General features: G+C 55.6%; 1 protein-coding gene across 4 annotated transcripts in view; it reads left to right on the forward strand.

The window, feature by feature from the left end:
• The first annotated feature begins 1770 nt into the window (after positions 1 to 1770).
• The window catches only part of NAP1L4 (nucleosome assembly protein 1 like 4), a 34945-nt gene continuing 9550 nt past the window's right edge, over positions 1771 to 27165 (forward strand). The window contains exons 1-10 of one of the 4 annotated variants that reach the window (XM_036295928.1): positions 1771 to 1872; positions 9533 to 9563; positions 10060 to 10118; positions 12290 to 12389; positions 14152 to 14293; positions 14520 to 14606; positions 15875 to 16006; positions 19565 to 19636; positions 24329 to 24468; positions 25686 to 25831. In XM_036295928.1, coding sequence (XP_036151821.1) covers positions 9550 to 9563; positions 10060 to 10118; positions 12290 to 12389; positions 14152 to 14293; positions 14520 to 14606; positions 15875 to 16006; positions 19565 to 19636; positions 24329 to 24468; positions 25686 to 25831 — 892 coding nt within the window. In that variant the 5' untranslated portion in view covers positions 1771 to 1872; positions 9533 to 9549. Of the gene's footprint in view, positions 1897 to 9532; positions 9564 to 10059; positions 10119 to 10234; positions 10444 to 12289; positions 12390 to 14151; positions 14294 to 14519; positions 14607 to 15874; positions 16007 to 19564; positions 19637 to 24328; positions 24469 to 25685; positions 25832 to 27165 lie in introns of those variants that run through there. The other 3 variants (XM_036295929.1, XM_036295930.1, XM_036295927.1) reach the window with 3 other exon arrangements.

Genomic DNA, 27165 nt, shown 5'->3' on the forward strand with positions numbered 1-27165 from the left:
TGCCCCTAACAGCTCTCAGGACAACGGTAAAGTCATCACATGGGAAGCCAGGTTGGGGAAGCCAACCAGGGCTCAGGTGTGAGCGATGCCCACTGGGGACAGAACCCCTTAGGTGGCCAGGGTGTCGGGCTGGGCGGGCCAGCACCACGGCAGGCAGGGCTGAGCCTCTGGGACAGGGTCGGGTGGGTTTTCCTCACTCGTGTGACGCTAACTCCCCCGTGGAGAGTTCGTGTGCAGGGAGCCATTTTCCAGACAAGAGCCAGGAAAGCCCCAGGCTACAGCCAGTGTCCCGTAGAGCCTGGCACCGGCTGGGGACGACTCTGGGCTCCTCTCTGAGGGGTGAGGATGCCAGTCCCCTCTGCCCCGTGCGTCTACACGGGATGTACTGATCCCCCGCCTACCTACACCCCACAGGGCTGGGGCTTGGGCAGTGCTCCCGGACGCACACGCAGGTGGGCACAGAGCGCGGGGCACTGGGAGGAGGGTCTGTGTGCGAGTGCATTGCCTGGAGAGGCCTGGTGAGGCACGGGGAGACGGAGGGCACGGTGTGTGTGTGTGTGTGTGTGTGTGTGTGTGGAGGCCACAGCCCAGGAGTGCCTGGAGCCCGGCAGCCGGGAGAGCAGGATTCCTATCCTAGCCTTGGAAGGAGAGCCCCCTTCCTGGCACTTGCCGAGGGAATTAACGCAGCTCCCAGCACCTGGACAACTGGAGCGGCTGTGAGCTCACCTCCCACCAGCTCGCTGAGGTGACCCCAGGGGAGTCCCCCCTCCTTAGATCCCCAAGACCAGGACCAGCTTCCTGCCTCCCAACCAGGGGGGAGGGGGCGGCTCCCACGGGGGCTCCACCACCGCTGGGGATCGTGCGCCTTCATTAAACGGGAGGAAAGGCCTCCGAACCTGAAAACGCTCCTGTCTTTTCTGTCGTAGAGTCTGTCTCCTCCCCCAGCTGCGCCCCAGCCGCGCTGATCGCAAAGCCAGGTCATCACAGAAAGTCCAAGGCTGTAGGAACCCGCCTCCCCGCCCAGTGCCCAGCCAGAGGCTCGGATGTGGGGTCACGCCTGGTGCCCCGGCCACCTTGACCTTATGCCCTGCAGGGCCCCGCAGTCGGGGGCCTCTGGATGGTGTCATGCCCCCCCCCCCCCCCCCAGCACCATAGGACAGACACACCTTGCTCAAGATACGTTAGACACTCTCCCCCGCAACCCCACGCAAGAAACTAAAGTTTCTAAAGAAACGACCGAAAACCCAGCTCAGGTGCAGCATGGACACGAGGCCCCGCGCAGCCCCCGCCTGGGGACCAGGTTTTCCAACCCAGTTGTCATCTCCGTTGGTTCAGTTCCATTATGTTCTGCACCCCGGGAGGTGCCCAGCCCCGGGGCCGCACCCGCACCTCCCGCGTCCTGCCTCCTGGCCGCGGGGTCCCCGTGTGCGTGGGATGCAGGGGGTGAGCGGGGGCTGACCACGTGCGAGGCCCCGGGGGCAGGAGGAGGCCCGGGTTCCAGGAGGGAGGCCGGTCACGCGGCCACAGGGTCGTGGGAGGTCGGCGGGGTGGAGCCGAGCTGGCGGGCGCCATCCCGGGGGCAGGAGACCCGGGAGGAGGCGCCCCGGAGGCGGAGGGAACGCGGCCGGCCTCGCACCCTGGATTTGCATAGGGCTCCCGGGTCTTGCGCGACGCAGCCTCTGATTGGTCGTCTTCGACGGCGCCGAGGCGTATTGACTTGCGCCGAAACGGTCCAATCGCAGCCCGCCTTCCTCGTGGGGGGCGGGGCCAGTGGGCTCGGCCAATAGGCGGAGGCGTTGTTGGCGGCCACGGCGGCGCTATCAGAGGAGCAAGCGAAGCCACGGCCGCCGCCACTGCCTCAGGAGGCGTGAGGTGCGGACGCGCGTTCTCGGCCGGGTAACGGCGCGCTGGGGTGGCCATGGGGCCGGGGGCCGGGGCCGGGGAGCAGGCTGGCCGCCCTCGGGAGGCCGCGGCGGCTTGGGCGGGGCCGGGGCGGCGGCGGCTCGCGGGCCCGCCGGGAGGCCGGGCGGCGGCGGCGGGCGGCGGACGTTCCTCTCCGCTCAGCCCGCCCCGGCGCGGCCCTGAAGGTCAGGAGGCGCTTTGTTCCCGCGCGGCGGCCCCGGGAAGGTTCACGTCGCGGGCCGGGCCCCGCCCGTGCCGCCCGAGTGAGCCGGGGCCGGGCGGGCTGGGCTCGGCTCCCGGGGCGCGGAGCCGCCGACGGGCCTTTGTTTCCGGGACTGGCGCTGCCGGCGCCGAGCGGGCCCGGACCCCGGCGGCTCGGCTCCCGATGCCCGCGGGGCGGGGTGGGTGTGTTTACGAGGAGACACGACCGCGTGGCTGGCGCCGTGTGGGGCCCCCGCCCACGAAGGACTCGGGGTGCCGGCTGCGGGGCCGCTTCCCGCCACCGCGCACTTCCCGGGCGGGGAAGTCCCTGCCCTCGCGCCCTTCCCACCCGGCGGCCTCGCTCCGTGTCCGCGTGCCGGGTGCGCGGCCGGAGGGCCTGTCCGAGCCCGCGCGGCAGCCGCGGGGTCCCCTGCCGCCTCCCCGCTCCCGCCGCCAGCGCGCACCCCACACACGGGGGGCCCTTTCCCTGTGCAGGAGCCTCGCGTGAGGCGGGACCTGGACGTGCGGAGCCTGTGCCCCGAGTGCCTGCCTCCCGGCGCCCAGCGGCCCCTCCGGGACGGGCACCGGGGCGCCGTCGCCGCCGAGTCTCCCGTCGGGGCCCGGGAGCGGCACCTAAGCTCGGCCCCGCCGTCCGGCCTCCGCGGCGGGAGGGAAGTTTTCGCGTCGGATCCGCGCGCCGAGCCCCGCTGGCCCCGGTGGGTCGGCCGTGGCGCCGCTGATAACCCGGCGCGGCTCCTGGCCCCGCCGCGGACTGAGCTGGCGGGCGGCGGGTGCCCTGGGCCCCGGAAGGCAGGCGGGGGGCGCGTTCCCGGGGCGAGAGCGACCTCCCGGCGGCTCCCGCGCCCCGGCCGACCCGGGAGAGGAGCCCCAGGCAGGGAGCGGCTCTGCTGGCCGGGGACGAGGAGCATTGTTTCTTCCTTTCCGGCCGGTGCGAACAGAGGTGCAAAGCCCAGCCCCCTGGAGCGCCGGCCGGGAGGGGGAACTGGACTGGACCTCCCGGGGCGAGGAGAGCGCTTCCCCTGAGGCGTGCGAGTCTGCGTGACTGGGCACCGCAGGCCTTCCCTGGTCCGGCCGGTGCCCGCATCGCAGCCCCTTTGTGAGCCGTTATTTCACACAACACGCAGGATGTGGCCGGAGAAAGTCAGTGGTTTGCAGGAGCCGACTTTGTCGTATGTGGTTCGATGGCCTCAGTAAACTGGGCTCTGAAAGGGGTTCTGAGGGCACAGGCGTGGCTGGTGATGGGCCTTTGGGGTGATGGACTCCCGGGGGTGGGAGGAGGCTCTGTGTGCGCGGTGGGTGGTTTGTGGTTGAAGGGCCTGGAGTGGGGGGGGTCCCCCCTGGCCTGGGAGGGTTTGGGGGCCTCTCCCACCAGGAGCTGTCAGCTCGCCTCTTCCATTGCCCTTTCCAGCAGCAGGAGGGCGGCCTCGTGCACAGAAGGCATCGTGGAGCTCGGAAGTGCTTGTTTCTTAGTTTTTCCCTTTCCGTGGTTTGTGGGAAGCTTTCCAGTGTTTTAAAGCTGTTTTGGTAGCTCATGTGGGGCGAGGGCCTAACTGATCTGGTTTGTTTGGGGAGAGTAGGCTGTGGGCAGGTGAGGAGCTGGAGGCAGGTGGAGGTTGCCGGTGAAGGGCCTGCTTGGCTGTGCCTGTGGTTTCTTGTTTGTTTGGCTTGTCATCCTCCCCGAGGATGTTTAGAGCGAGTGGAAGGGGGGGAGAAACAGGAAGAAACATGGATGAGAGAGACGCAGCGATTGGTCAGGCTGGGATTGAGCCCGCGACGGAGGTGTGTGCCCCTGACAGGAACCAACCCGGGACCCTTCACTCCGCGGGCCAGCGCTCTACCTGCTGAGCCACCAGCAGGGCTTCTCTTGTGTGTAAAGGGAAATGCATGTGCATCGGAGTAGAAGACTGACACTAGGCAACCTGCTGTCCTGCCAGCGGGGTGATGGTGGACGCAGGAGGCACTGATGTGGGATCACAGTGGGAAACGGTGCCCGTCGGAGCCCACGGCGTGGTCTCTCCTCGTGGAGCAGGCCTGTCCGAGCTGCCACCGGAGATCTGTCCATGAGCACGTGGTCCTGGGAGACCCTTACTGATGGGCCGTGAAAACGGTGCTTTTACTGCTACAGAATATTCTAAGAAGTAGTTTGTGCCCGACCGGTGTGGCGGAGTGGGCGTGCTGTCCGGTGCCAGGCACCTACCAGGCGGTGGGTTCCGTCCCCAGGTGAGGCCCGTGCAGGAGGCAACCGACGGATGTTTCTCTCCCTCTCCAGTCGGTAAAAGTATCTCCTCGTGAGGATTAAAAAGAAAGAGCTTGTGATGGCGATTCTTTTTCCCATTTGATGCCCTTGGTTCCCCCCCGTCCTCTTCAGAGAGCAGGGCTGCTTTCCCTTGTTTGCCATTGAATTCTAAATTTCAGGAGCCTTCAGTAACTGGAGAGGCAGTGCATGTGCGTAGGAGGAAAACTCTAGAAGATCGCTTAGTGATCTTTACCTTTTGGCCGTAAGCACGTGCAGCCTTGAATTTCCTCTTGCGAGTAAGGCTGCTCTATCCGCTGTTGTAGCTAAGCGGCTTCAGTTTGGGTCTTTGGGACTGTTTTTTTTTTTTAAAGATTTTTTTTCTTGAATTTTAGAGGGAGAAATATCTATGTGAGAGCGAAATGTCATTAGGCTGCCTCCTGCTCCCCCCTGCTGGGGATGGAGCCTCACAGCCTGAGCATGTGTGTTTTATTTTTTTTATTGATTCTTTACGGAGAGGAGGGGAGAGGGAGAGTTAGAAACATCGATGAGAGAGAAACATCGATCAGCTGCCTCCTGCACACCCCCTTCTGGGGATGTGCCCGCAACCCAGGTACACGCCCTCGACCGGAATCGAACCCGGGACCCTTCAGTCCGCAGGCTGACGCTCCATCCACTGAGCCAAACCGGTTGTGGCTTGAGCATGTGTCTTGATGGGGAATCCAACCCCAACCTTTAGGTCCGGCCCCCTCCTCGCCAACCAACCGAGCCACACCAGCCAGGGCTGGACTTTTTATTTTTTTAAATAATATACTGTTCATTGTATTAATATCCTCAAAAAAGCCTCTTTAAAAACAAGGTGAGCCCAGCCTGCATGGTGCAGTGGTTGAGCGTCCTCCCATGCACCACAAGGTCCCAGGTTCGATTCCCAGTCAGGACACAGGCCTGGGTTACAGGCTTGATTCCCAGTGGGGGGCGTGCAGGAGGCAGCCGATCAATGATTCTCTCTCATTGTTAATGTTTCTCTCTCTAAAATCAATAAAAATGTTTAAAAAATAAAATAAGGTTGTTGTTTTTAAGATGAGATTTATGTTTGATAGTTTTGTGGCAGAAAGATCACCTTTACACTTTGAGTATTTATGTAGAAAGGTCATAAGCGTGCAGTTGTGTTCTGATTTGAAACATTTGTTTGCCCAGTTATCACCAAACAGCTCAGTGCTTCGCATCCCTCCACCAGTCAGTGAAGGGGACCTTCCCCTCCTGCATTTCCACAGACGAGTTGGACTGTCTAGGGCAGGGGTCCTCAAACTACGGCCCGCCGAAAACATTTACTGGGCCGCCGGGTGTTTCTGCCGCCGCCACCTGTCCTGCTTAGCAGCCGACGCGTCCCGGGCCCGCAGTGCGCACGTGTGGAATGTCTGAGGGACAGTGAACTGGCCCCTGTTTAAAGGGGCCCCTGGTCTGGGGGCTTTTGAAAGTAGAGAGAAGGACTAGGGATTGGGGCTGTGAGGGTGGAGAGGGCAGGCCTTACTGACGGTGACGGCTCTTGCAGTTCTGGCTGAAGAAAGACCTTCCAGTGTTTGCCTTGCTCAGCTATATGCTAAAGACGTGCAGAGAACGGGGCAGAGGAGGAAACTGGAGCTAAGCAAGGAAGGCCACTGCCTTGAGTGAAATAGTGTTTTGGTTACAGAAAGGAAGTAGGTTTTTATTTTCTTCCTGAAAACAGGGCTTGGTCTCTAGCAAGTTTCTGAAAAAGACAGTCCACTCTTGCCGGGGGGGCAGCTCCATCGGACAAGCGGACATGGCTTCCTGCGTGTCCCAGGAACTGCCCTGGAGAAGCCAGGTGTTCGTGGTCCCTGAGCCTTGCTGCATCCAGGTGACGCAGGGCACTGTCACTCAGGAGCAGTGAACGCTTGTCCTGTGTCCTGCCCAGGCCCGTGCTGGGCACAGGGGTGGCTGCACTGAGCGAGGAGACAGGCCCCTGCCCTCATGGAGCGTGTTTGTCAGTGGGAAGACAAACACCATCGATTACCCGTTCTTTTCCTAAAACATCCTAAGAAGTAGTTTCAAACATACACAAAAGTAGTGATCTCTCCTATACCTAATATACAGCTGCGTTAATTAGTTGCCAGTCTTATTCATCTTTAAAAATATATGTGCTTTTTTATTATTTTTAAAAGTTGTTTTAATGCCCTGGCTGGTTAGAGCATCAGCCCATGCACCGAAGGGTCTTGGGTTTGATTCTTGGTCTCAGATGAGGATTGAAGGTAGATATCTATAAATATAGATAGAGATAAGTATGTTTTTATTGATTTTAGGCAGAGAGAGAGAGATAGAAACTTCTATTGATGAGAGAGAAATGTCGATTGGCTGCCTCTTGCATGCCCCCTACTGGGGATGGAACCCAAGACCCCGGCATGTGCCCTGACCACGGAATTGACCCTCTAGGTGCATGGGATTACGCTCAACCAACTGATCCCCACGGCTGGGCTATATGTGCTTTTCGAGGTGAAATCTGATAAATGCCCGAGGAAGGAAGGAAGTGTGTATATATTGAATTAGATTATCATCGTTACTTAGGATTGAAATCAGTTAGATTATAATTTCAGTCTGAATATGTTTAGGTCCTAGACACCTCTTTTTTGTTGTTGTTAATCCTCACCTGAGGATATTTTTCCTTTGATTTTTAAAGAGAGTGGAAGGGAAGGAGAGACGGAGAGAAACATCGATGTGAGAGAGAGACATCAATTGGTTGCCTACTGCACACGCCTTGACCTGAGATCCAACCCGTAACAGATCATGCCCTTGACCGGAATGGAACTTGGGACCCTTCAGTCCTCGGGCTGACGCTCTATCCACTGAGCCTGGCTAGGGCTCTTTTTTAAAAATGGCTAAGTGAAGGTTATGTTTAACAAGAACATTTACCACTATATTACTCACAATTCAGGTGTTCTTGAATATTTTCAGCTGAAAATTCTCACGAAAAGTGATTTTAAAGTTGGTCAGGGCTGCCACTTAGGGAAAACATTTTTTTTTTAATAGACTCGCGTGGCGTGTGGGTTCGATCCGCCGCTTGCATCTACAGACACTTATGGCATGCAGTGGGTTAATCGTTCATTTACCTCATGAAAAGACATTGAGGATCTTTGACGTGATTAAGACATAATAAAGCTGTAAAAATTTTGGTATATTCCCCAGCTCAGGCCTTCTTTCTCTCACAGAGTGGCCCTATTTGAAACAATATTATTACTCTAGCTGTGCACTGGATGTTTTCAGTTTAAAATTAAGGATTCAACATAATGCTGGATAATCTGCCATAAAAATTAAAAAAAATTCCCCTTGAAAAGTGTGTTCTTGTTTGAGGTAAAAGTGGGATTGAGAGTTGAGAACTAGAAGCAAAGGGCTTACTGGTGCCACCATGAAGCGTGCGTGCGAGTCCACATTTAGAATGTGAGCTCGTAGGGAGCCCGCATGCATGCCTGCATTCTTCTGAAACTTTAGATTCTTTTGCCTGTATCCCTTTCATCTTTTAACTGAGTTGCCCTTTAGAAGTAGGAAAATCTGATGAGGCTTGGGACTGTTTCATAAATTGACGTTCAACTTGGCATACTAAATTTTTGTTGTTAATCCTCTCCTGAGGATATTTCCATTGCTTTTCAGAGAGAACGGAAGGAAGGGGAGTGGGAGAAAGAAACATCATTGTGAGAGAGACACATTGAGCGAGTCCGCGACCCTTAAGTGCGTGGGCTCTAACCACTCACCTGGGCACCATATTAATTTTTTAAATGTTTTTTATTGAATTCAGAGAGAGGAAGGGAGAGATAGAAACGTCAGTGATGAGAGAGAATCATTGATTGCCTGTGTCCTCCTGCTGGAGATCAAGCCTGCAATCCTACCTTTTGCCCTGGTGGGGAATCGAACCATGATCTCCTGGTTCATAGGTGGATGCTCAACCACTGAGCTGCACTGGCCAGGCAGTAGCAACTTTAAAAATCATCCTTAAGCCCTGGCCGATTTGGCTCAGTGGATAGAGAAAGCGTTGGCCTGCGGACCGAAGGGTCCTGGGTTCGATTCCGGTCAAGGTCACATGCCTGGGTCACAGGCTCAATCCCCACTAAGGGGCGTGCAGGAGGTGGCCGATCCATGATTCTCTCTCATCGATGATGTTTCTATCTCCCTCCCTCCCGCTCCCTCTCTGAAATCAATAAAAATATATTTAAAAAAATCATTCTTAAGTTAGAGTTTGAAAGATAAATGTACAAGCATCGATCTATGAACCGGAAGGTCAGGGTTTGATTCCTGGTCAGGGCACATGCCAGGGTTGCAGGCTCTATCCCCAGTGTGAGCTGTTCAGGAGGTAGCCAGCCAGTGATTGTTATTCATCATTGATGTTTCTATCTCTCCCTCTCCCTCCCTCTCTGAAATTAAAAAAATGTGTGTGTATAAATATATAATATATATATATAATATACGTATATTATTTTAAAGACAGTGTTCATGCCAGTAAATGCTTTGAATTGCTCTAAAGTAGTTGGCCTATCACAAATATATATTCCTGTTGCTAAAACTTACAGAGACAAGGCAAATTAGAATTGTTTTTATTCTCAAGTCTGGTCATTTTATTTTATTTTTTTATTATTATTTTTTTAAAATATATTTTATTGATTTTTTACAGAGAGGAAGGGAGAGAGATAGAGAGTTAGAAACATCGATGAGAGAGAAACATCGATCAGCTGCCTCCTGCACATCTCCTACTGGGGATGTGCCCGCAACCCAGGTACATGCCCTTGACCGGAATCGAACCTGGGACCTTTCAGTCCGCAGGCCGACGCTCCATCCACTGAGCCAAACCGGTTTCGGCTGAAGTCTGGTCATTTTAGTACCAACAAGAGAAATGTTTTGTGAGTAAAGTGTGCACACACTGAAACGTACAGATCCTAAGTGTAGGATTTGATGGGCTGTAGGAAGTGTGTGCACCTGGGTGACAGTATCCCATTCGAGGTTTTGGGCATTTTCATCACCCCAGAAAGTTCCCTCCTGGGTCCCCCCACCCTCCCGCCCCAGTAAGTAGCTCGCATCCGTATAGACAATACTAGTAAAGGGGTGCGTTTGACACATTTTTTGTTTGTAGTTGTTTAGTAATGTTAATTGTTACAACTCTTCTTTAATTTGTAGGAGATAAAAACATTCAGATGGCAGATAACAGGTAAGCCAAGATGAACTTTGTTGATTGGCGTTCACATTTTAGGTGATGAGCAACAGGCAAGCCTTCGCGTTTGTGTGGCTACGTACAGAGCACTGTGGGCGCTGTGTCCTCCCGGCTGGGGGAGGTGGCTTTTCTTGCTCAGCAGCCATCCAGGCCACGGGTCCTTGTTGGTTGGGTGGTGGGTTTGGTCTCAGAGCAGCGGGATTATGTGAAATTGTAGAGCTGAGAATTCCGAAGCTTTGATGAGGGTTGGAAATTAGAACTGTTGGGGGTGGCATGTGGGGGGCCCAGGATGATGGTGGGGTTATTATATTAAGTGGGAGGGTGTTTTAATAACTAAGTCTCTCGTATGCACCACGTGTGTCTGTGGTTCTCTTCCATCAAATTTGAAGTCACTGTTGACACCTTAACGGTTACATATGAAGACGCCCTGTGCTACTTACCTTAGGAGCTTTCTTTACAGTAACGCCTTCTTATTTTCAACATGTTGCTCCAGCTTTTCAGACGGGGCTCCTTCAGACTCCTTGGAAGCTGCTAAAGATGCGAGTGCTGCAGGTCAGTGCACTGCGGGGAGGAGCTCACCTGGAGAGCTGGCGTGCAGAGCGGTCCACGCTGGGTCTGCACAGCGGCAGGAAGAGCGGCTGCTCTGACCACAAAGGGTTCTTCCTCAGGCTTCAGGGAAACGTAGCACGATAAGATGAAAATCAGCACATCGTCTAAGAAACGTTTTACAGGAAACTCAGACTCGGCAGCAGTAAAGTACCTACAGTCGCTGGGCGTCAGCGTTGATTAACAAACGACCAGCCTCTTCTCATCCGCGCCTTCTCTTCCGATTGTTCTGAAGCAGATCCCAGATACCCATTTCCCCATAAATTCATGGGTGTGTTTCCCCTTCTACTTCAGAAAGGCCCCCTGAACGTCTTGAAAACAAGTTGTGGACATACTGGCTGAAAGAGTCGCTAAGACAATTGAGTGTAAATTCCCTAGAAACTGGGAGGAACCCTCATAACCACCCCCAAGAAGTATAACATTAATACGATGCTGTGTGCAGTCGTGTGTGTAGCTCCCCTTTCCACAGTTCTTCACGGCCGTGCCCCCCAGGACTCGCCTGTGGGAAGCGAGTGTGCTGCGTGTTCTGTCTCCTTTGCTGGGGAGCCCCACCCCTCGCCCTTTGCCGCAGCGGCACGGTGCCCAGTGTCTTGTGGGTGCCCGCGCTCTGAATGCTCTGCCCTTCCCTCCTGAGATTCAGGGGCAACATTGTGGCAAGGCTGCCACGTGGGTGACCTTGTGCAGTGGGAAGTGCAGTTGGGCCCATGGCGGGTGCTGGCGTTGGTGACTTGGTTAAGGCAGCGTCTGCCAGACCTCCATCCTGAGGGCCCTTTCGTTAACCACTGTGCTGGCCCCTGTGGGTCCCCTGTTCTCCAGGAGACGCTCACCTGGTGTCAGCACCACGGTGATCCTGGCTGCACCAGTAACGACCCTGGGGCTGCAAAGGTGTTTCCTAATTCTGACCATCCTGCCACAGACCACAGCTGTGACCCCCCCACCCCCACCCCCCGTGTTACCATAGAGACGTGGGTTACCTGCTGGTCGGTCCCTTACCATTTGCCATCATTACTCTTGGTGTAGGATTTGTTCCACTTGATGAGCGGAGTCCCTTCAGGCTGGCTGTGTCCCCATCACTTCCAGGGCTTTTCTTGAGGAGCTTTGGGGCATAAATCCTGTTCCATTTTCCTTTGAACTTCCCTTGCCCCCGACTTGGCTCTGTCCGTTACCCAAGGGGCTCTGTTTTTATTAGCGGGGAGAGTGAAACGCCCAGGTGTAGGTACTAGTGTCATTGTGTCTAGGCCTCGCAGCAGCCAGAGCCAGAGAAGGTGTGCGCGCACATAGCATAGGGTTGCGTGTAGGCACCGTTGCATGCGTTCAACACAGCGCTTCCTGGCAGTGGTTGCTTGTAGTTAAACCGAGGGCCTGCTTGGTGCGTTCTGCTTGCCCACGCACGTTCTTACAAAGGCTGGAGAACTCCCAGGTGCGACGACCTTTGAGTCTGGCTGTCTGCACAGTGGCAGGAAGAGGGGATTGGCTCAGCAAACTTGAACCTGTGCCGTGGCCTAAGTGGCCCATGCCATGGTTACAGTGCAGCATGGTGACACCCCTCCTCCTGTCTGGAGTGTGCGCTGTGAGGGCCGTGTGACCTGTGAGGAGCTGGTGAGGACACAGCGGTGCAGGGGGTGGGTGTGCGCAGGAGGATGGTGCCGGTGAAGGACCAGAGGACACCTGGGAAGTCTGGCCACAGGGAACTGACTGGTGAGGCCGGGCTTCCCGGGCTGTGTGCTGGGCACACCTGGGCACTGATTCACTCTGAAGAGCTGTCTGCTTACCTCTGTCCTCGGCTTCTGGGCCCCACGTGGGACTTGGGGAGTGAAGGCAAGGTGACTGGAAGTGACGTCCTCACTTGGGAGGTTTGGAGCTTAAACAGCCAAGATGAGACCCGGAAATCTCTAGGTAGCCTTCTGCGGGCCTTAACCGCCCACTTAGGTGATTCGCATAAATACCCACTGCCTTGAGCGTGCACCTAAATGTTCTCACAGCATGTTTTAGCTGCCACTGGCCACACTTAGAAATTAAAGTGGACGAGCAGACTGAGTGGGTTTGTGTTGGTGGCTGACTTGGCTGCTCTGTGGTGGGCAGATGGTGAATTGTTTGGCCCTGTTTTCAACTTGTAGAGAAGCTCACCGATCAGGTGATGCAGAACCCTCAGGTTCTGGCAGCCTTGCAGGAGCGGCTCGACAGTGTCTCCCACACTCCTTCCAGCTACATCGAGACGTAAGTATGCTGTGGGCGAGGCGCGGCCCAGCTTCCAGGAGCCAGGGAGAAGGAAAACCACTTCCCTGCTCCTTAGAATAGGAGTGGTGCTTCCATCGCGGGGAGTGCTGGCTCGGGCACAGGGTCTGCAGAGGGACTCAGACCTGGAGAGAACGCAGCAGGTGGGCGCTCTGGTCGCTGGCCCACAGGCCATTCTGTGGCCATGGGAGACTGAGTCGAGCAGCACAGGGAAGGAGTTGGCAGGGAACGGGTGCAGGTGAGGGCGGGACGCTGTCTCTTCCTGGTGGCTGTCAGCTGTGAGCCATTCCTCCCTGACTCACCTCCAGTGCCTGCAACACCACCAACGGCTCTTTTGGGAGAGGCTGTGTCCTGGTGCCGCCCAGTGAGGGCTCCTTGGGCAGCTCTCCCTTCCGGCCGGGCTGTCTTCCTGTTGGAGGGAGGGCCGCTGCTGGGCTCCCGCCTGGCAGTCAGGCCGGGGCTTGGTCTCAGACGGGCTCCCCCCCCCCCCCCCCCACGGTTCCCAGTGCAGGGCTCAGCGTGTTCCAGGCTGTGAGGGAGGGGAGGGGCCCTTGGGTCTGCTTTGCCCAGACAGCAGGCTCTTGGGAGCTGCTGGGAGGCACCTGCAGGCTGTCCGTGGCTGCAGTGCAGCGGGCAGCAGTGGGAGAGTCGTGGCAGTGCTTTCCAGTTCTCGGGCTTAGAGCGGGGGACAGACACGCTGCACGTCAGGTGCCTGTTGTGGGGAGATGGTCGTTATGTCACTGACTCAGGATGGCCGGGGGACAGCAGAGACCAGTTTGCTTAGAACCTTTTGTTATTCTTACTGCATGAGGAAGACTTCAGAAGTTAGACAATGATTTCAAAATGTGTACCTTGTGCAGGGAAGCAGTACAGATGTCACCTCTTGTGAAACTTTTTCTGTTGCCTGTGTCCACCTCCCCCACTCGTTCTAGGAGGGTGACGGGGGTCTGGAAAGACCCTTCACACTGAGGTGGCCTGGGTCTGGATTACCCAGCACAGGGGACTTTGGTGAGCCACAGCCGCCATGGCAGGAGTTCTTTTTAATTTACATTCTTTTGGACATTTAATGAGACTGGACGGCCCTAGCTGGTGTGGCTCAGTTGGTTGGGTGTTGTCCCATGCACCCAGAGGTTGCTTCTTCGATACCCGGTCAGGGCACAGGCCCGGGTTGTGAGCTTAATCCCTGGTGGTGGACATGGAGGAGGCAGCTGATGGGTGTTCTGCTCTCACACCAATGTTGCTCTTCTCTTCCTCTCCTTTCCTCTCTGTCTAAAAATCAATGAAAATGTTTTAAAAGTAATGAGATTGGAGGTTTCTTCTGTGTTCGATTATTTTTATTTTGTGAATTATTTCCTCAGCTTCCTTCACACTGTTTTCCCCCTGTTGGGATGTGTGTCCTTTTCTTTTTTAAATATATTTTTATTGATTTCAGAGAGGAAGGGAGGGAGAGACATCAGTGATGAGAGAGAATCATGGATCGGCTGCCTCCTGCAGGCCCCACACTGGGGATGGAGCCCGCAACCCGGGCCTGTGCCCTGACCGGGATTGAACCGTGATCTCCTGGTTCATAGGTCGACGCTCAACCACTGAGCCACGCCGGTCGGGCCTTTTCTTAATGATTTTATCTCTTTTTCATAGTAAGGATGTTAATTCTGTTTTAACCTAAATTTATTTTAATAAAACAAAAGCATGCCACTGAGATGTTGCAAGCATGTGACAGTTTTCTTCTCTGCTTTCTCTTTAGTTTACCTAAAGCCGTGAAAAGAAGAATCAACGCATTGAAACAACTCCAGGTGAAGTGCGCTCACATAGAAGCCAAGTTCTACGAAGAGGTCCATGACCTGGAGAGGAAGTACGCGGCGCTGTACCAGCCTCTCTTTGACAAGGTGGGAGCATCTCCTCTGATTTGCGCGTCTCAGACCGTTGAGGCCGAGCACCCACATTGCCCAGTAAATCACCCCGAGCTGTTCTTTAAGTCCTAGACCGAAGCTTAGAATAAGTAATAGGAGCATCCAGGTTTCAGTCTTCTCATAGGCATTGTTTGGAAACTCACGGCCTTAACTCCTGTCTTTCCGAATGACATAACTCTAAGAAGGTCTCGCTCTCACTTAGAGAAGGGAGTTCGTCACTGGTGACGTTGAGCCGACAGATGCGGAATCCGAGTGGCACAGCGAGAATGAAGAGGAGGACAAACTGGCTGTAAGTTGTTCTTTTAATGAGCGCGACTTGCGTTCTCTTTCGCACTGTTACACACAAGAAACGTCTCTTAATGGTCTTAACGCTCAACATGACTTTACAAAGAAAAGCGCTCCTGGCAGGAGGTGCTGTTCCACCCTGAGGTCAGGTGTTGGTTTCTTATGGCTGAATACTGAGCAGCCGTGGGCCTGGCATCTGACGGTGCCATCAGCTCATGCAGTGTAGCAGGCACCGTCCCCCGCGTCGCTCAGTGACCCAGAGCAGCTCTGCACTGTCTGCAGGGAGAGAGCAGATCCGATGAGCAGAGGTCGTTAGCCTCAGTGACGGACGCAGCCAGGCGCGCTGTGGTCACCAGCAGACGGGGTGGTGAGGAGGGTGTACTGGAAACACCAGGACCAGCGGTAGGAGGAGGTGGCCAGAGCGCCTCGCCACGTGACCACGAGATCAGTGGGCTACGGGTCCTTTCAGTGACGGGCCCTGTCCGTCACCTGCTCGCAGCCTCTTACCTGACGGCCCATTCCAGTGCCATAGGTTCACTCTGCCAGCCGGATCTTGTGTTTGGGAGACAAGTAGCTTCAATCTGTAAAATTCACTTTTATGGGCATTTGTGAAGAATATGCTAGTTTTGGTAGCCACGTGTTTTGATCTAAAAACATGCAGAACCTGGCCTGGTCGTTGCTGTGGCTGCGGGTCAGTATCCTTGTGAATCAGATCCTTTTTGCTCAAGAAAAACCTGTCTCCGCTCGTTTCCTCGTAAGGTCCCAGTAGCACCGCACTCCCACCTTCCCGCGGCCCTGACCTACACGGGCACCTAGCCTTTCTGGTCCCCGCCCTCGTGTGGGCACAGTGCCTCTGGCTGAGGCGGCAGTTAGAGCGTCTCCCTGGCCTTGGATGGACAAAGTGGTTGGCAGTTCTGGTGGCGGAAGCCACGGGAGTTGCGTGTGGTAGTGGGTGATCACCCCCAGGTGGGGGCCTCGTGGAGCCAGCACTGCACAGCCTTGCCCGGTATGTGGCCTTTGACCCCTCTGGAGCTTTTCCGCCAATTTAAATGGTTTGGTGGAATTATGTCTGGACGGAGTGCCTTGAACGCTTTGTCCCGGAAACCTTTCCATGGTGACCTGCTCAGCGGTCTTGGAATGTAGGGTCAGAGGACCAGGGTTTGTGACGGCAGTTGGTGCGGGATTCTGGAATGATGGTCTGCGTCGAGCGTGGAGGATTTGTTGGCTTGTTGCTTGGTGGTAACTGTCCTGTTCTGCATTGTTACTTTGTAGGGAGACATGAAAAGCAAAGTCGTCATCGCAGAAAAAGAAGCCGAGGCAGCAGAGGAGCCCGCCCCCCGAGGGATCCCCGAGTTCTGGTTCACCATCTTCAGAAACGTGGACATGCTGAGCGAGCTGGTCCAGGTTAGCACGCTCCGTCCTGGTCTTACGACTGCGTGTGAGCTCCTCGGGGGTTCACTGTAGGGGAAAGGCACTCCTGGGACCCCCAGTCTGGAGAAGTCGTGGCCTCACAGGAGGGTTATTCCTGGTGGGGACCCCAGTCACACCTACTGCAGCTGGAGTGGGAAGCCTGCAGCCTGAGCCAGAGCCCTGGGTCAGTTCACCTCCTGGGAAAGGGCTGCTGCCTCACCCAGAAAGCCTGTCCGCAGGTTCCAGACGCCTTTCCATTTTTTTTTTGGTCTTTGTTTTGTTTTTTAATTTATTGATTTCAGAGAGGAAGAAGGGAGGGAGGGAGGGAGGGAGGGAGGGAGAAAGAGAGAGAGAGAAGTAGAAACATCAGTTTGTTCCACTTACTTACGCACTTATTGATTGCCCTGTGTGTGTGCCCCGATTGGAGATCGAACCTGCAACCTTGGCGTATCGACCCTAATCACCCAGCTAGGGCAACCCTTCTCCATGTCACTGATGTGGACAGGCGGGAAGTGAGGGGTGAAAATGTGTGCGTGTGTGTGCATGTGTACACACAGTTGCACTGACACATACTTATTACACTTCTCCGTTGGTGGGTATTTGAACTATGAAACAGGCCTGTCGTGCAGTCTCCGTGGGCCGAGACTCAGGAAAGGATGTGAGGAGTGCATTTCCTGCTCCCCTTCAACTGACAGGGCGCGTCTGAGACAGGCGGCTTGCGACAGCATGTTTTCCTGTCTGACCCTCCTTTTCATGCACAAGTTCAGGTCGGGGTTTCAGAAAACCAGACCGTGCCACACGTCAGAAATTCATTGGGAAAATTGAAGACTCTATGGCAGACCTCACCCAGACTGCTTTTTAGAATCACCTGGGCAACTTCTTGTTTTTTCCCCAATATATTTTTGATTTTGGAGAGGAAGGGAAGGGGCGGGGGAGAGAGAGAGAAACATCCATGATGAGAGAGAATCATGGACCGGCTGCCTCCTGCACGCCCCCCACTGGGGATGGAGCCCACAACCCGGGAATTGTGCCCTGACCGGGAATTGAACCGCAACCCCCTGGTTCATAGGTTGACACTCAACCAATGAGCTACGCCAGCCAGGCACCTGGGCAACTTTTAAAGCTCAGTAGCAAAGAAAAACAAAACAAAAACAACTCAATAGCAGCCTCAGTGCCTCTGCTTCTCCACGTCCCTGACAGTCCCAGGTGTGGGTAGAAGTTCCCGGATTCTGGGGTGCCCAGGGTGGGAAGTCGCCACAGAGCAGAGCCAGTTAGCTCTCTCAGACCTCGGTAGCTGTGCCCATCCCGGGGCACGCAGGGCCCGATTTCTCAGGTCTGGGTGGGCCTGGGGCTGCTTTTCTGATGTGCTGCTGGGTGGGGCACGCTGTGCGTGTGGCAGGCTTGTCATGATGGGGCTTTTGGTGCCAGTAGGTGACTTGCTTGGTGACCTGGCTGTTGGTGCTGGGTAGCCGTCCAGGGATGGTGTGGCTGCTACTTGCACGCATTTCCTGGTGTTGAGGGCAGTAGCTGAGGCCTACGTCAGTGAGGTGTCTCCTTCATTCTCCCAGCACCTCTGTATCACGGCCTACTTCGGTGTGTAGGCCGCAGAGCGTCTTAAAGCTGTGGGAAGACAGGCTGGCATCTCCAGAGTGTTTCCTATCGGAGGGAGTAGTGAAAGGTCGTTGGCACTGACCTGACAGTGTCTGGCCGGAGGGGCCATTCGGGTCAGATGTTAATTCCTGAAGATGGACTCGACTGAGTGCTTGGTGCTCTGCGTGGGGTGGCAGAGCGGATGCTGCAGGAGAGTTTAGACCAGTGATGGCGAACCTATGACACGCATGTCAGAGGTGACACGCGAATTCATTTTTTGGGTTGATTTTTCTTTGTTAAATGGCATTTAAATATATGAAATAAATATCAAAAATATAAGTCTTTGTTTTACTATGGTTGCAAATATCAAAAAATTTCTATATGTGACACGGCACCAGAATTAAGTTAGGGTTTTTCAGAATGCTGACACGCCGAGCTCAAAAGGTTCGCCATCACTGGTTTAGACGCAGTGGTTCTCAACCTTCTGACCCTTTAAATACATACAGTTCCTCATGTTGTGACCCAGCCATAAAATTATTTTTGTTGCTACTTCATAACTGTAATGTTGCTCCTGTGATGAATCGTCATGTAAATATCTGATATGCAGGATGGTCTTAGGCGACCCCTGTGAAAGGGTCGTTCACCGCCAAAGGGGTCGCAACCCATAGGTTGAGAACTGCTGGTTTAGAGGGTCCGGACAGCAGCTTCCACTCAGCCCCCCCGTGGTGCCCAGGGCCTAGCTTATGGGCCCCTAGTTCTGAGCCTGTCATCAGGACGTTGGGCTCCGCTGGGACCACGGAGTTCCTGTCCTCGAGGCCTGGGAGGAGCATGGTGTTATTTCAGGGACTTGGGACGTAGCAGAGGGCACTGCGGATTGAGGGAGGAGTGGGACGGTCCCACATGAGGGCATCTCGCTGGGCAGCATACTGTGGTGACGTTCCCCTTGGCATTCAGCACGAGGCAGGGCACACCAGGACGTGCAGTCTGGGCCAGGTGTTCTCTGGAGGCGGGATCTGACATCTCGGACTGCGGTCCCTTTTTGTCTAGACTTGGTATGTGCCTGTGTTGCTGGTTTTTTGTAGTTGTTCTGTGTTAAAAGAATTCAAAATTAGGAACTTGATGTTTATCAGGCTCAATTCTTAGAACTCAGTGGAACCTCAAGAAATCTTTTAGTTCAGTCCCCAGACTTCAGGGGCAAAGAAAGAACAGGCCAGTGTGGCTCAGTGAGTTGGAGCATCAGCCTGGGCACCAACAAAGGTGGCGGGTTTGATCCCTGGTCAGGGTGCACACAGGAGTCACCCTGTCAGTGTTTCTCTCTCTCCCTCTTTCCTCCCTTCCTCTCTCTCATAATAACAAGAAGTCACTTTCACAGGTGAGCGCCTCTCGGTAGGATGTGGTTGCTGGGTTTCGAGTCTCGTCATCCTCTTGTGGTTGGTCTCTCTCGGACTTTCTCAGATGCAGACATTGGTGACTGCGTGTGACTGACGCAGAGTGAAAGCGTGCAGCCATGTTGGAAGTCCTCATGTGATGCCTGAGCTGTGGATCTCAGACATGCCTCGTGTGTGTTGTTGACGCTGAGTGACTGCTGTGGGTTCGGGAGATGTATTGCCACATGCCAATGGCCGTGTGATGGGGGTGGCTGCCGTGGCCGTAGCTGATCCAGGTGGTTCCTGTGGTTCTGTCTCTTCAGAGATGCTCCGGACCGGCCTGCTGGGGGGCGGCACCTCGGTCCCAGGCACAGGGCCCTGTGAGAGCAGCCGGGGCCCTGGTCCCAGCACTGAAGGTGCTGCTCTCAGACCAGCTGTCGGGCAGCAGCTTGGGTGGCTCCCTGGAGTCAGGACTTGGCCAGGAGAGGACCCACCAGGGCCCCTCGCCCACCACCAGGAGGGACGCAGCAGCCACTCTGCAAGGACGCGTGCTGTTCTCAGAAAGCTCAGGTTTTGTGTTCCTCTTTGTGTTTAGGAATATGATGAGCCGATCTTGAAACACCTGCAGGATATCAAAGTGAAGTTTTCAGACCCTGGACAGCCTATGGTGAGTACTGATTGAGCTCCTGGTTGGTGCCGGGGGCGTCAGGCCACTGAAGGCGAAGAAAGGGCTTGGGTCCAAGGCGAGAAATCAGACCCGTCACTCACCTGCCAGGGGACCTGAGCGAGATGCTGGTGGGGATTAGGGCAGCATGGCAGGTCGCCCAGGCCGTCTGCTGGGTGGTGGCAGGTGCAGGGGTCAGGCCGGGCTGGACTCCCCTGTCCCACGTGGTGTCCGCTGAGGGGCTGTGGCTTCTCACTAGTTTGTTCCTCTACCATCCTTTCCCTGAGTGGCTCCTGGGTTTTTCGAGGATCTCATGTGTCTTTGAAATGGGTTTGAAAGGGTGGTGAGTATATACTCTCTTGAATAAGAGGGGCACTTTAACAGAAAACCTACTAGGTGTCTGTTCCAAAAAGCACCTGCAGGCTACCCTGGCTGGGGCCCTCATCTCATACATCAGAAGGTAGTGGTTTCGGCCCTAACCGGTTTGGCTCAGTGGATAGAACGTCGGCCTGCGGACTGAAAGGTCCCAGGTTTGATTCCGGTCAAGGGCATGTACCTGGGTTGCGGGCACTTCCCCAGAAGGGGGTGTGCAGGAGGCAGCTGATCCATGTTTTTCTCTCATGGATGTTTCTAACTCTCTATCCCTCTCCCTTCCTCTTTGTAAAAGATCAATATATATATATATATATATATATATATATATATATTTTTTTTTTTTTTTTATTTAAAAAGGTAGTGGTTTTGATCCCCAGTTAGGGCACACACCTAGGCTAAGGTTTGATCCCTAGTCAGGGTGTGTACGGGAGGCAACTGATGGATGTTTCTATCTCACATCAATGCTCCCCTCTCTCTTCTTCCCTCCCTCCCTCCCTCCCTTTCTCTTTATCCAAAAAAACAATAAAAACATATCTTTGGATGAGGATTTTTAAAAAGAACAACCTGCAGATAAGACTGAAAACATGCTCGCCTGCTCTGATGTGTCACAAACCCCTTCCCAGAACCCCTGAGACAGACAGCGTGTTAGTGTGGGGGGTGGTCTGCCTGCCATTAGGCCCAGCCAGCCCTCCCTCTCCCCTGGGAGCAGTTGGAAGGCGCATCCGTCCAGCTGGGCTGGGCTCCCAGGAGCCCTGCGCGTGGCCTGTCCGTCTGGCGGTGGCTGGCGGGCTCCCTCCAGAGCCGCCGCAGGTCAGTGGCGGGACTGACTGGCTCGCTGGTGGCTCTTCTCAGGTCTTGGAGACGAGCACCGGGCTGTGGGCTGGGGACCTTGGCCAGGAGCTGGCCCGGGTCTCCCCTCCCCGCCCTCCCTGTCACAGCCCGGCCCCAGGGAGGGCACGAGGGCCCGGGTGAGTGGATTTCTCTCCCTCGTGCTGCAGGTGGGACCGGGAGACATGCCCATCTATGTCCCTTCCCTTCCCTGTCTGCCGAACTCCCGAGGGGACATCCGCTCTCCCTCTGCAGGGGAGGTGTGGGCATGAGCCAGAGATGCCTGCTCCAGGCTGAGGGCCACTCTGGTGGCAGAGGTGACCCCTTTTCTCCTACTGCAGCCTCTGGGGTGGCCTGGGGCCCTCCTCTCAGCCTCTCCCCTAGTCTGGGCTCCTCACTGTGAGAGGCTTGTAGCGCCCTCTGGGGACCACCTGCCGCCATGGCGGGCTGATACGATGTGAATGCTCTTTGCAGTGCGAGCACACTTGTAAGATGCTGTGAGTTTTTCCTTCCACTGCTTTCTCACCTGCCATTCATCCTTCCCTTGGTTCCCTTTCTTCTTTCTCGCCCACGTGTCGGATGTGGCTCCCCGAGGACTGGAGCCCGAGCGGCGTGGCCACGAGCCAGTCTTCCTCGTGAGTCCTGTGTGCTCACTCTACGAACTTAGAGAACACGCGGCAGCCTCCAGCGGCTAGAGATACGCCACCGCCTGCTCCCCTTAGTCTTACCCTGTCAGGTCATTATGAGCCATCTGAGACATTAAAGCTGCAAAGGAGACCCACCTCGCTTCAGAACGAAGGGGCCAGCCGCACCTGCTTTTCCCTCTCCGCGCCACTGCTCTGACGTGGCAGCAAGGGGCGTGAGAGCGAGCGCGTGCAGACACTGTCGTGCTGCTCTTCCCACGCCACACGCGCTCTGCTGGGCGGGACAGCGTACTTAACTGCCCCTCTTGGTGTAGATGGTTACGTAGCATTCCCTGTAGGCCCCCCCCTCCCCCGTTCTGAATGGTTGCCTCGTGGTCAGCATCCTGGAACCCGGGTCTTTAAGCTTCTGACAGTCCTTTTAGTGTAATGGCTGGGCCGCTGGAGGGGAGTGAGCATCAGTGAGGCCCAGAGGCGGTCAGTTCCGCTCCTCCTGGCACTGTGTCTTACACTTCCTTTTTGTATTAATAACCTGTACTGGTTTCTATTTTGAAATAATTTCAAGCAGCACAGAGAATTCCACGGGGCTGTCTGAGGCAGGACTGCTCCTACTCTCGGTGTGACTGGTGAAGACAGTAGTCCCGCCTCTGCTGCTGGGCAGAGAGCACCATTAACTGACGTGTGGGATGGGGGCACGAAGGCGGTGCCCTCCCCCCTGGGCCCTTTTTGTTGGTCCATTAAACACCTTAATTCACCCCAGGGCGTTTGGGTTATTCTAGATAAACAGAGGCCATGGGGAAGAAAAGTCAGAAAATAGGAAGAAAAGAAATGACACTGGGTGGGGAGGACGTGGGGCGGGAGGGGAAGGGGAAGAACTCTCCCCGGACAGGACAGGTGCGGAGGGGCCGACTCCAGCAGAAGGCTCGTTGGCCCAGCCCGCCCGCATTGTGGTCATGGCCACAGTGGCCCCTCCCACCTCCATCTTCATGCTGGGAGGGAGGGACAGGGACCCGGTTCCCCGAGGCTGCCTGCCTGTCCTGCTCAACTTGGACCTGCCAGACCAGGGACTTGAATCTGTTGACCATCCTTCCTCTCCAGCCTACACGGCTCTGGCAAAGGTCAGTGGACATCCCCTGGCCAGAGCCTGCGCCATCCCTTCTAGACACTGGACGTGGGTGTTCCCCAGGCTCTGACCCCCTGTGTCTGCCCTTGTGCTGTCGTGGCCTTTTTCCCCCTTCACCCCCTCTTTGGAGAGCCCTGTTTCACTCCCCTTTTGTGTCCTAAGTGCTGCTTCCATGGGTCAATCTTCAACTCGGGGGGAGAGGTGTCACTTCCACTCCCGAAACCACTCAGCGCTCCGAGCAGTGGGGTTGCCCCAGGCGGCCTGAACCCAGACTTGGCCTTCACAGACGCTCCTTACCTCACGCACCAGGACCGGCTTCTTTGTCCGTTACGAACGGGCGGAGGGGAACGCGTGAGCACAGATTCCTGCCTCCCTTCAGCATCTCAAGTAGAATGCGTTCCTCAAGATAGTGGTATGAGGTCACAGGTGGCTTTTTTAGTTCATTAATTATTTTGATTTTGCCAAGTTGTCCTTCAAAACGCTATTTACAGTCCGACCAGTGTGGTTCAGTGATCGAGTGTTGATCGAGGAAACAAGAGGTCACGGGTTCAATTCCTGGTCAGGGCACGTGCCGGAGTGCAGGCTCGATCCCCAGTAGGGGGCGTGCAGGAGGCAGCTGATCATGATTCTCTCTCATGGATGTTTCTGTCTCTCCCTCTATCATCTTCTTTGAAATCAATAAAAATAGATTTTTAAAAAATTTATAGCCCTGGCTGGTTTGGCTCAGTGGATAGAGTGTCAGCCTGTGGACTGAGGCGTCCCGGGTTCGATCCTAGTCAAGGGCACATGCCTGGGATGCGGGCTTGAGCCCCAGTAGGGGGCATGCGAGAGGCAGCCGCTCCGTAATTCTCTCTCATCATTGATGCTTCTGTCTCTCTCTCCCTCTCCCTTCCTCTCTGGAATCTATCTAAAGAAAAAATATACTGGAAATTTGTAAAGCCATTTGCCTTGTGTGAGTGCTGCTGGTTCCCCAGAACACTGGCTAGTCGCTGTGTCTTCTTACTTCTCCTTCGCTTCGGTGCCCGAGTGTGAGTGTCCTCTGTTGGCTGTGGCTGCTGCGTGCACACCTGGGCCCATTCCCCGTGAGGCTGTCTCCAGGGTGTGGACTGCTCCGTGGCCGTGGCCGCAGGGACGTGTCCCGGCTGTGGCTTGTGTTTCCTTTTCTCCCCCACGGGTCTGGCCACTTTCACTGCGGAGCAAGGACAGCCGCTCTGCCTGCCTCCCAGGGACGAAGGAGAGGAGGGCGGGGCTGTCTGCCCAGTTTCTCCCTCCAGACCCTCCACCGCACCAAGAGCCCGGCCTCCCCGGGAGGAGACGCACACGCCCCGTCACTGCCTTCCCTTTGTGCCGCTGCTTTTTGCAGTAAAGACGTTTCTCTCGTCACGTAGCCACACTGTGGGCTTCTGCCTGTGGGTCCTGCTGGGGGGGAGCTGGTTCCCCGGAAGCACGGTGTGGCTCATCAAGTCTGTCGCTGGGTATCTGTAGACCAGGGGTCCTCAAACTTTTTAAACGGGGCCAGTTCACTGTCCCTCAGACCGTTGGAGGGCCGGACTATAGTTTAAAAAAGAAGTATGAACAATTCCTATGCACACTGCACATATCTTATTTTGAGGTAAAAAAACAAAACGGGAACAAATACAATATTTGTATTTGCGTGTGGCCCACGGCCGTAGTTTGAGGACCCCTGCTGTAGAGTTTCGGGCACTCACCCTGCGTTTCTGTCTTCAGTCTTTTGTGTTAGAGTTCCACTTTGAGCCCAACGACTACTTCACCAATTCAGTCCTGACCAAAACGTACAAGATGAAGTCCGAGCCGGATAAGGCCGACCCCTTCTCCTTCGAAGGCCCTGAAATAGTTGACTGTGATGGGTAAGGAATGACGTTTCACCTTTTTTCTCGGCAGCGAAACTGGGAGGTGACTTGAGAACTGCGTCAGAGAGAAATGAGGGCGAAGCAGGAAGCCTTTCACTTGCCCTGAAGCCCAGTGGGCGAAGAGGAAGTCGTTTTCTGTGGGGGATGTGATGGCAGCGCTGGGAAGTGTGTCACGTGGACACATGGGAGGCTTTGGGGCAGTGGCCCGGCTCCTCATTTTCCTGAGGGGATCGGGTTCCCCGGCCCCGTCCGTCCGGCTGTGGCCGGCAGCCCGCATGAGTCGGCGCAGAGCAGTGCGCCAGGGGCTGGCTTTGCAGATGGGGTCAGCGTGCTTGTCCTTGGACTCGGGTTGAGCACCTTGGCGACTCCAGTCTGTAGGTCCCCAGGGAGGGAGTGTAGTTTGAGTTGTTCCTCTTGGGCAGTTGGAGATGCTTGGGACTGGTTTCTCCGAAACTGAAACGTTATTTTACCCGCTGGGACCTCGTGCTTGTCCTCATGACCCTCCGTCTGAGTAATTCAGACCTCAAAGTCCTCGTGACTCAGTGGCGAGGGTTAGAAAGGGCCACTGTCCGGGCCGCCCTGGTGACAGGAGGCCTGGCTTTCCGGTGCTTCTAGGGCCAGCACCGTCCAGGTGCTGTCAGGTGTTACCTGTGGTCCAAGGTGGTTCAAGGGCTAGAAAGCAGCTGTGCCCCACCCACCACGCAGCACACGGGGAACTGCTGTGTTGTGTCCGGGTCCTCGGTATTGGCGGGGGTCACCTTCCTTTCTCCAGCTTGTCCCACTCAGTTCAGTTGCCTTGAGAATTGGGATTTGAGTGGTGACTTCAGGTGCACTCGGGGAGGGTGGGGGGGCTGTCCAAGGGCAGCAGGTGACAGGCTCTGGAGGTGCCTGTGCCCAGCCTTGATCGGGGTTGTTCACAGAAAACACGCTGCAGCGTCTGGGCTGACGCACACAAGCCTCCAGCCGAGGAGGCCTGGGGTACTGGTGCCCTTGCCCTGCAGAAGCCCGAGCTTGAGGCACTGCTTTGTCAGGGTGGTGGCAGGCAGCCCGTTTCTGTCACTGCCTGCAGGTGAGCTTCATGCGCGGTCATGCTTGCTTGCAGGTGGGTTTATGAAACTGTCCAGGTTAAGCGTAGAGTCGTGGTTTGCTTGTTCTCTGCACTGTGGTCGGCTTTTCTCATGAAGTGTGTGTTGATGGCTGTCGTGCCCCTGCAGGTGCACTATTGACTGGAAGAAAGGAAAAAACGTTACCGTCAAAACGATCAAGAAAAAGCAGAAACACAAGGGTCGAGGCACCGTCAGAACCATCACCAAGCAAGTCCCCAATGATTCCTTTTTCAACTTCTTCAGTCCGCTGAAAGGTGAGGGGTGTCCCCTGCTTCCCGGAAGGCCCTGTCCTGCCGCTCAGCTTTTACCAAAGACCTGCTGGCGGGCATCTGTCCTACTGACCCAGAGAAATCAGAGAGGGTTTTTGGTGTTTACGAGAGAAGGTGAGAGGTGACAGCATTCAGCGTTTCTTTTACATGAGCCGTTGCTGGGACGGCGGCACCTCGAGCCCGTTCCCAGGACCACGCTCAGCACCTTCGCCTCCAGCCCCGGCTCCGGCGGCGGGTCCTGGGCTTTGCCCGTGATCCTGTGCCTTTGTTAGCAGGACACACACTAAGGTGTGAGCAGAGCCTAGGAGCTCCGCAGGGTGACGCTCAGCGTAAGGTTGGACGGAACGTCCATCTTTATGAGCAAAATAAAGACGCAGTGTGTGTGCTGATCTTGCCTGCACCCGCCATCCGTACCATGTGTAGGCACAGGGCACCTTGAAAGCAGCCAGGGCTGGTGCTGCCAGCAGCGAAGTGGTGACTGGTGGGTAAAGTGCCACTCGAGATTGGCAGGTATGCAGAGTGTGTATTTATCACATCGTCCTGCTTGTACCGTATGTCGGCGTTATTTTAGGCCCTGTGTGCCATTTGGTATGATTTGTAGGTTATTTTTTGGTTCTGAGAACACAAAAACATTTCCGTCTAAATGAATGATAGTTGCTTCTTGGCTTTCTGCCTTTCCGCTTAAGAACAGTTTTGTAGGAACCCTCTGCCTTTGGGTAGCGGGGCCTGTGCTTCTGTGAAAGAGCTCGTAGCCCCAGGGTCTGTCCTGCCCCTGCGAGCTGGGCTGGTAAGGGGATGGCACTGTGTCAGAGGCACCTGTGCTCACGGGTGCAGGGGGGCAGCATGGGGCCCTGGCAGCAGGACGGGAGGACAAGGCGGCACCCCAGGCTCCATGGTAGGAAGCTCAGAGTGCCTGCAGGGCCTCCCACGCCTCCCTCCGTCTCCAGGCTGCTCGCAGCCCCTGCGCTGCAGCTCTGCCCCAGCCAGGACTTGGTGGGGCCGGGGCGCTTGGAAATGTTCCTGTCGTGGCGCTCCGTGTGTGCATCTCCATTGAGGGGCACTTGAGGCCGAAGCAGAGCTTGGAAGCTTCTGTTTCGAGTGTTGTTTCCCCCGAGCGATAACGTAAAGATGGGCCTCGAGCTGGAAAGGCGAGCTGCTGGCTGTGAGAGTAAACTATTGGGACACCTCAGTGTAACTTTCTAACCCCGAGAGAACGTGAGGCGGGGCAGTTGGCTGTGTCGGCACGGGTACGAGGAAACGAGAAGACCCATTGGCTCTTTACCTTCCACGCTTAAAGCCAGGCTGAGATGACGAGCTGC

Source organism: Myotis myotis, unplaced genomic scaffold (assembly GCF_014108235.1).
Source record: "Myotis myotis isolate mMyoMyo1 unplaced genomic scaffold, mMyoMyo1.p scaffold_m19_p_27, whole genome shotgun sequence".
In the NCBI taxonomy this organism is placed as follows: domain Eukaryota; kingdom Metazoa; phylum Chordata; class Mammalia; order Chiroptera; family Vespertilionidae; genus Myotis; species Myotis myotis.